The sequence below is a fragment of the Rasamsonia emersonii genome, assembly GCF_000968595.1.
Source record: "Rasamsonia emersonii CBS 393.64 chromosome Unknown ctg1118621760848, whole genome shotgun sequence".
Taxonomy (NCBI): domain Eukaryota; kingdom Fungi; phylum Ascomycota; class Eurotiomycetes; order Eurotiales; family Trichocomaceae; genus Rasamsonia; species Rasamsonia emersonii.
This window is the reverse complement of record NW_013562722.1, coordinates 1-7,705: the sequence shown is the minus strand read 5'-3', so window position 1 is coordinate 7,705 and position 7,705 is coordinate 1. Positions and strand designations below refer to the sequence as shown.

Below are 7,705 nucleotides of genomic sequence, written 5' to 3'. Positions count from 1 at the left end.
CTCGGTGGTCCGCGCAGCTCGGTGGTGGATTACGTTATATAGGTATCTTACATAATCGATTTAATAGAGTCTAATCCCAATACAGGCTAGCGCACACGTGACCAGAGTGCTGTTCTTCCCTAACAGGCAATAGAATTGTATGGCCGAACTCGGAGGTTCGCCGTCTCCGCTCTCCGTCCATCGATCGATTTATAATCAGGATTATTTGTTGCTGTGCAAGTTCAGATTGATTGTTCGTCCATATTTTGCCTTTTTGTTTTTGATATCGTGTCAATTGATTCTGATTCCTGCAGTTAGTTGTTTATTTCCATTTATTTTTTTCTTTTCTTGTACTGTACATACCTACGTATTCGTTTTTGATAAATATGCCCGCTGATCACCCCTCCCCCGCTGTCGTCCAAGCAGAGGGCATCCCATACTTCACACCAGCCAATAACGCCGGCGCCGCGGCAGAAATCAACGAAAACACACCCACGCTCTTCCGCCCGCTGACAATCCGCAATGTCACGCTCAAGAACCGCATCATCGTCGCGCCCATGTGCATGTACTCGGCCGAGTCGGACCCCAGCGCTCCAACCGTGGGCGCCCTGACCGACTACCATATCGCGCACCTCGGCCATCTGGCCCTCAAGGGCGCCGGGCTGATCTTCATCGAGGCCACGGCCGTGCAGCCCAACGGGCGCATCTCGCCCAACGACTCCGGGCTCTGGCAGTTCGACCTGGGCGAAGACTCCCCCCAGTTCAAGGGCCTCAAGCGCGTCGTCGACTTTGTCCATAGCCAGGGCGCAAAGATCGGTATCCAGCTGGCGCATGCGGGGAGGAAGGCCAGCGTCGTCGCGCCCTGGCTGGCAGCGCAGCACGGCGTGCGCAGTCTCCGCGCTGACGAGCAGGTCGGCGGATGGCCGTCCAACGTCGTCGGGCCGACAGGCGGCGAGGAGCAGATCTGGGCGCCGGGCACGGCATACTGGGCGCCGCGGGAGCTGAGCACGGCCGAGGTGAAGGAGGTGGTGCAGGCGTTTGCGAAGAGCGCCGAGCTGGCCGTCAAGGCGGGCGTGGACGTGATCGAGATCCACGCCGCCCACGGCTACCTGATCAACCAGTTCCTCAGCCCCGTGACGAACAAGCGGACGGACGAGTACGGCGGCTCGTTCGAGAACCGCATCCGCATCGTGCGCGAGATCGCGACCGCCGTCCGCGCCGTCATCCCGGAGGGGATGCCGCTGTTCCTGCGCGTCAGCGCAACCGAGTGGCTGGAAGAGCAGCCCGTGGCGGCCGCAGCGGGCGGGAGCTGGGACGTGGAGTCGACGATCCGGCTGGCGAAGCAGCTGCCCGAACTGGGCATCGACTTCCTAGACGTGAGCTCCGGCGGGAACCACAAGGACCAGAAGATCGAGCCGCACACGAGCTACCAGGTGGACATCGCGGGGCGGATCCGGAGGGAGCTCCGTGCGGCGGGCATCAAGACGCTGCTCATCGGAGCAGTCGGACTCATCACGCAGGCCGAAGCCGCGCAGAAGATTGTGCAGGGTGCTGACGACGAAACCGCCATTGAAGCCTCTGCCGCAGAAGCCACGCTGGCAGACAACAAGGCCGATGGCAGCGGTCCGCAGGCCGACGCAGTCCTCATTGCACGGCAGTTTATGCGCGAGCCGACATGGGTGCTTAGCGCGGCGAAGAAGTTGGGCGTCAAGATTACGCCTCCTGTGCAGTTTACTCGCGCGTACTGAGAGGCTCCAGAATGGGTCAGTTGGTAGATAGAGGTGGAAGAGAGTGAGTTACGATGATGACGACGACGACAACAACGACGACAATGATGATGAATACAAGCAAACAATGCTAACTGAATTGTTTTGTCTGGACTACTCCATACCGTTAGTACAGTATACATGCATGCATACATATGTATATACCTAAGGTATAGAAGCTACCTAGAAATTAGAAGCTAGAAGCTAGAAGCTAGTACTCTTAGAACTAACTTATGTACAGTACGTACGTACATACCTAGTGAATGCTCAATTCTAGACAGGGATAGAGACGGAGACACAGTCCATAATTCGGCAGCTGGAATAGATTTACCTACCTAGTACCACCATTGAGGAACAGAGTTCAGAAATATCAATACGGGCGCATACATACGCATATATAGATAGATAGATGATAGATACTAGAGCAAGAATTTTTATTTTATTTTCCCTTCTCATACAGAATACCCCCACACCCCCACTGAAGCGACGATCTAGATGGCTAATAGATAGATCGATAGACCGATAGAATCACAAACTAGCTAATTAACAATCAAGTGTATGCCAACTGAATTGATTGATTGGAGTGGAATACAGTTCAATTGGGTATCGTCTCTGCTCTGCTCTGCTCACAAGGACAGGACAGGTCGCAGGTTTCGACCAATTTTTTTTGTCTTTTTCCTTTTTTTTCTTTCCCTTCTTTTCTTTTCTTTTTTTACCTATCTTACTACCATCCCATCCTCATCATCATTATTCCGTCGTCTTTCGTGACTGATCGGACTGGACTTTGCATGGGAGCTGTTTCCTGATCATTCGTATCGTCACGGCCGCGCTGTCAATGATCAGAAAAATTCATTTCATTGAATATCGCCAGTAGAATAAGAACTCTCTCGGCAAGATGCTCGACTCTACGTTCAGTGCCTTGCGAGCAAAGTTCGGCAGGATGAAGCTGGCGCGGTGAATCTCCTTGTTGTAGTACCGGCACAGCCGCTCCTCCTCCTCGCGGGACCACGTCCGCACCGGCTCCTTGACATCCCGGTTCGGGTCCTTGCAGCAGACCATGAACCCGATCTGGCCGGATGGGTAGGTCGGGATCGTCGTGTAGGCGTACTCGGCCACAGGGAAGACTTCCTTGCAGGCTTTCTTGAGATCAGCGATCAGAGAGAGATGGAGCCATTGGTTCTCAGCTGTTCAGTTCCCAGGCACAATGGGAGAGGAGGGTTGGGTTAGCATATCTTGCTCATCCATTCTCATAAGGGGGATATATCGCAAGCAATTGAGGAAAGGGGAACGCTTGGGGAAAGGGGGGGGGGGGATGTGCAAGGCAAAAGGAAAGGCCACGAACAACCTTGAGTAGTGATCACGCCTCCGTCACGCAGGGCATCGTAGAGCAGCTGGAAGTAAGGCTTCTGGAACAGGTTCTCGGCCGGACCTTCGGGGTCGGAGCTGTCCGTGATGATCACGTCGAACTCGTTCTTGCGGTCGCGGAGGAACTCGAAGCCATCGCCAATGTGAACCTTGACGGCCGGGTGCTGGAACCCGATGCTCATGCCAGGCAGGTACTTCTTGGACACACGAATGACGGCCTGGCAAGAAATTGATTAGTCTTGAACTGTTGAGAAATTTTTACTGAGACTCACCTCGTCAATGTCACACAGCACGGCCTCCTCCACAGTCTCGTGCTTGACGACCTCACGCAAGACACCGCCATCACCACCGCCAATAACCAGGACCTTCTTCGGGTTCGGGTGCGAGTTCATGGCCAGGTGGGTGATCATCTCCTGGTAGCTATTTTTTTTCATCAATTGGCATCCTCTTCCTGACAAGAGGAGGGAACACATACGAGAACTCGTCGCGCTCCGTGCATTGGATGACACCGTCCAGAACCAGCACGGTTCCGTAGTCGGTGCTCTCAAAGACCAGCACATCCTGGTACTTGGACTTCTCGTGGTGGAGAACCTGGTTGACCTTGAGGGTCATGGCCTGGCCGGGCCACATGTCCGAGGCCTCGACGAACCAGCCATCTGTTTGGTACAGGGTGTCAGCAATGCGTTGCTGTCGGGAGAGAGTGCAAGTTGAGCTGTCGGAGTCACGGCGGGGTGGTTACCTTTGATAGTGGGGTGGGTGATCTCGCTCATTGTGCGAGGAGGGGATAGCGACGAGAACAACGAGGTGCGGGCAACTGAGCGAGGAGCAAAGGCAAGAGGGCAGGGAACTCTCCTGGGGAAAATTGAACGGAGGGTATGTTGGAGAGGAGAAACACGAGAAAAAAGCATCTACAGGAAATTGCCGCAGAAAAGAAAAAAAAAGTGGTGCAGGCAGTCATCTCCCAATGGACTGCCCAACGGCGGGGGATGCCGCGTCCCGCCCAGACCTGCGGGTCGCCGTCGCTCTTAGCCCGCACAGCTTGCCATCCGGCGGTTGACTGCCCTGTCTAGGCATGCAGGGCACGAGATAAGGATACGCTCAGCAGATGGCAGCATCATTGGCTGGTCTTGAGGCTGGTGGTGTGCAGATATTGCACGTTGCATAAGGATGTTGCACCAGCATTGCCTAAGTTACCACTCGGTTGAGGATATGACAAAGACTGGTCGAATACAAGACTACGGTTTAGGTAGAATCAGGACCACGCAATGGGAATTAGATGAAAGACCAATGAAATGGTTAGACTCGATTGCTTCTATACTGTACAGGCAATCAGGAACCGCTCCACGAGCGAGCACGCTTCCTCCAGGACCATATATCCGAAAATATCAGAGTATTTACTCCTCAACACCCTCAGCCAGGCGGCCCGCCTTGGAGTTCAGGTATTCGTTCCTATTCAAGTCGGAGAATTAGCATGCAATCCAATAGGCAAACATAGCCTCCATCCCAGGGACACAGGGCCACCCTACCTCTCAATCGCCCAGTTCATGGCAGCGTAGGCAAAGATGAATGGTGGAGCAACGTAGAGCACCTGGTGGCGGAATCGTCTCCAGGTGTTGAAGATGGCGGCATGAGCAGCACCGGCAAGGGGTCTTTGGCGGTTGGAAGCAAGACTGTAGGACACAATGCCCCTCTGAGGGGTTGGGCAGCCTGAGAGCGGTGATCAGCAGGCTTTCGTAGACTGAAGGAAATTTGCAACGAGCTGAGAGCACAGGCACACTGTCGTGAAGGTGAATCTGCATCGGAGGTTACCTACCGAGGTCACCCCAGCCACCGAGGTAACTATAACAAAGACCTGTTAGTATACTTAACTACCTAAAAAACAAATAAACCTCCCAATTGACTCGAATTGGCTCGCTCAATTGGGTGGATTGTGCCAACTGTGCCAGACAACCGCGGCAAAGCACGGGAGAAGGGCCGGGCAAAAGGGTTCCAGGGCTGGAGACTCACATTCCGTTCTTGGGCTCAGCGTGGGAGTGCATTGCGCCGGATCAAGCGGACAGACAGGGAGAGAATAGAGAGAGGGAGACAAAGAACGAGAGCTGGCAGGACTGTTGGAACAGCAGAGCGCAAGAGTTGACGTCGAGGAAGTTGTCGGCGACGGATTCCGCTGGAAGTCGAAATTGGCACGCTAGGCCCGAAAAGGAAGCCCGTGACTTGACCACGGCCGCAGCTGCAGCTCGACGACCATCAATCACCAAGACAAGAAGAGACCGACGACCTGGATCTCTTTTTGTCCCCGATCCAGCTTCCATCATGGCGTCCCCCAACGCCCTCCTCCGGTGGATCATTCCGCCCACTGCCGCGGCCATGCTCATCCAGGCGTCCATGTACGACGTCAAGGGGGGCAACCGCGCCGTCATCTTCGACCGTCTGACCGGAGTGCAGGAAAAGGTTGTCGGCGAGGGCACCCACTTCCTGATTCCCTGGCTGCAGAAGAGCATCATCTACGATGTGCGCACGAAGCCTCGAAACATCTCCACGACGACGGGAAGCAAGGACCTGCAGATGGTGAGCCTGACGCTGCGAGTGCTGCACCGTCCGGACGTGCCGAAGCTGCCGCAGATCTACCAGGTATGCCCCAGCATGCTAGATTTAATTCTGTCTATTTCTAACAGGCTCTAGTCTTACGGTCAAGACTACGATGAGCGAGTTCTGCCATCGATCGGAAACGAGGTCCTCAAAGCCATCGTCGCCCAGTTCGACGCTGCCGAGCTGATCACCCAGCGAGAGGCCGTCTCGAACCGCATCCGGACGGACCTGATGCGCCGTGCGGAGCAGTTCCACATCATGTTGGAGGACGTGTCCATCACGCACATGACCTTTGGCAAGGAGTTCACCAAGGCCGTCGAGCAGAAGCAGATCGCGCAGCAGGACGCCGAGCGCGCGCGGTTCGTCGTTGAGAGGGCCGAGCAGGAGCGGCAGGCGAATGTTATCCGGGCGGAGGGTGAAGCCGAGAGTGCCGAGATTATCAGCAAGGCCATCGCCAAGGCGGGTGATGGTGTCATCCAGATCCGTCGCATCGACGCGACCAAGGAGATTGCGCAGACGCTGGCGAACAACCCGAACGTTACGTATCTGCCGGGTGGTGGTGAAGGCAAAGAGGGCGGCAAGAACACAAGTCTTCTTCTGGGACTGAGGACTTAGGATGGCAGGTGTGATCAAATTGAATTTTTTTAATGATGTGCATTAGTTTGTAATCAGATGATGCCAGACACTCGCCTCATGTAAGAATAGTTATCTCTTTACTCTTGGCTCAGGAATTTTCCCCTCTATATCTAGCTGGGTAGGTATAGGTATCAAGGAGTAACGTGGTAAACTTCATTGAAATCATATATATAGTCATATGCATCTATCCAAGCCAACAATTCTAAGGCAACCTTCGATAAACATGAATCTGATACCTCATATCCTCCAGTCTGACGGCTCCCTCCCCTCCAACATCATACCGCAACCTGGCCGCATCGCGCCGAAACCAGCGCGAATCATCCGAGAGGACCCTCTCCCACTTGTTCACCGCAACAGAGAGGAGGGTGTGGTCGAGGAGGAACTTCATGGGGTAGTGTCTGGCAGGAGCAGCAACAGCAGCAGCAGAACCGCTCTTATCATTACCATTACCGCCATTATCATCGCTGTTATTAGTATTGCCGTTGCTGCCGCTATTGCTGTTGCTTTGGGGGGTTTTCTTCCCCAACGTCAGAGTAGAGTAGCTCCCTGGACTGTCGACGACAAGCAGGATGGTGCCCGGCGCAGCGAGGTCGGTCAGACGGAGGAGGAACTGTGTCGTTTTAGCCATGGAGGTCGCGAAGAGCTCGTTCAGGGTGAACATGAGTGTGATCAGAGCTGTCCCGTCACGGATCTGCTGCTGCTGCTGCTGCTGCTGCAGCAGTCTGATGATCATCATTATGATGAGCGTTTGTATCACGCCAGAGCAGAGCTCTGAGCTCTTCGTCCGTGAGTGCGAGGACATCGAGGCGTTGGAAGGAGACATCAAACGAGCTTCCTCCTCTTCGTTGTCCCCCTCTCTTCTCTGCTTCTATTCCCTCTTCGACGGTTTGGGGACGAAGCAAAGGCGCAGGATGGGCCTTCGAGCCCGGCACGGCAGACGAATGGATCGTCTGCGAGAGCCGCGCGAGGACGGTCGACCAGTCGGCGATATCGACGGCGGTGACGGAGAGATCCGGCAGTCGTCTTGATGGGGTGTGTGCACATTCTGCTTCCTTTGTTTTTTCTGTTCCTGTCTCTTCTTCCACATTCTCAGTTGAGTGGTCGTGTTCATCATCATCCAACGAAAGATCCTCCACTCCAGTAGTAATCGTCGTCGTCGTCGTCGTCGTCGTCGTCGTCACATTGTCCGTATCCATGTGACCGTGTTCATTTTCATCATCATTTTCTTGCTCATCCAACAACTCCCTCCAAACCCCAGCGAGAGCAACAATCTCCGCGCCCGCACCACCCCCAATACACAAGACACGCAAGGTATCTGTATCAGACCCCCTTTCCTCCTCCTCATCCCTTCTCCTTCGTCCTTGCAAAAT

The 7,705-nt window shown here is 54.5% G+C and overlaps 4 protein-coding genes across 4 annotated transcripts; 2 read left to right on the top strand and 2 right to left on the bottom strand.

Moving 5' to 3' along the window:
* Positions 1 to 365: 365 nt before the first annotated feature.
* Positions 366 to 1,727, top strand: T310_8547 (NADH-dependent flavin oxidoreductase; the record flags this gene model as incomplete). Its single annotated transcript, XM_013468677.1, has 1 exon — positions 366 to 1,727. The coding sequence occupies one exon, from the start codon at positions 366 to 368 to the stop codon at positions 1,725 to 1,727; it is 1,362 nt and encodes a 453-aa protein (XP_013324131.1).
* Positions 1,728 to 2,594: 867 nt separating this feature from the next.
* Positions 2,595 to 3,880, bottom strand: T310_8546 (Spermidine synthase; the record flags this gene model as incomplete). Its single annotated transcript, XM_013468676.1, has 5 exons — positions 2,595 to 2,929; positions 3,091 to 3,328; positions 3,383 to 3,530; positions 3,586 to 3,766; positions 3,850 to 3,880. The coding sequence occupies 5 exons, from the start codon at positions 3,878 to 3,880 to the stop codon at positions 2,595 to 2,597; spliced, it is 933 nt and encodes a 310-aa protein (XP_013324130.1).
* A 1,543-nt stretch (positions 3,881 to 5,423) lies between these two features.
* Positions 5,424 to 6,314, top strand: T310_8545 (Prohibitin complex subunit Phb1; the record flags this gene model as incomplete). The annotated part of the gene is made up of 2 exons (XM_013468675.1): positions 5,424 to 5,741; positions 5,793 to 6,314. The coding sequence occupies 2 exons, from the start codon at positions 5,424 to 5,426 to the stop codon at positions 6,312 to 6,314; spliced, it is 840 nt and encodes a 279-aa protein (XP_013324129.1).
* Positions 6,315 to 6,445: 131 nt separating this feature from the next.
* On the bottom strand, positions 6,446 to 7,071 carry T310_8544 (uncharacterized protein; the record flags this gene model as incomplete). The annotated part of the gene is made up of 2 exons (XM_013468674.1): positions 6,446 to 6,449; positions 6,617 to 7,071. The coding sequence occupies 2 exons, from the start codon at positions 7,069 to 7,071 to the stop codon at positions 6,446 to 6,448; spliced, it is 459 nt and encodes a 152-aa protein (XP_013324128.1).
* Between the last annotated feature and the right edge of the window lie 634 nt (positions 7,072 to 7,705).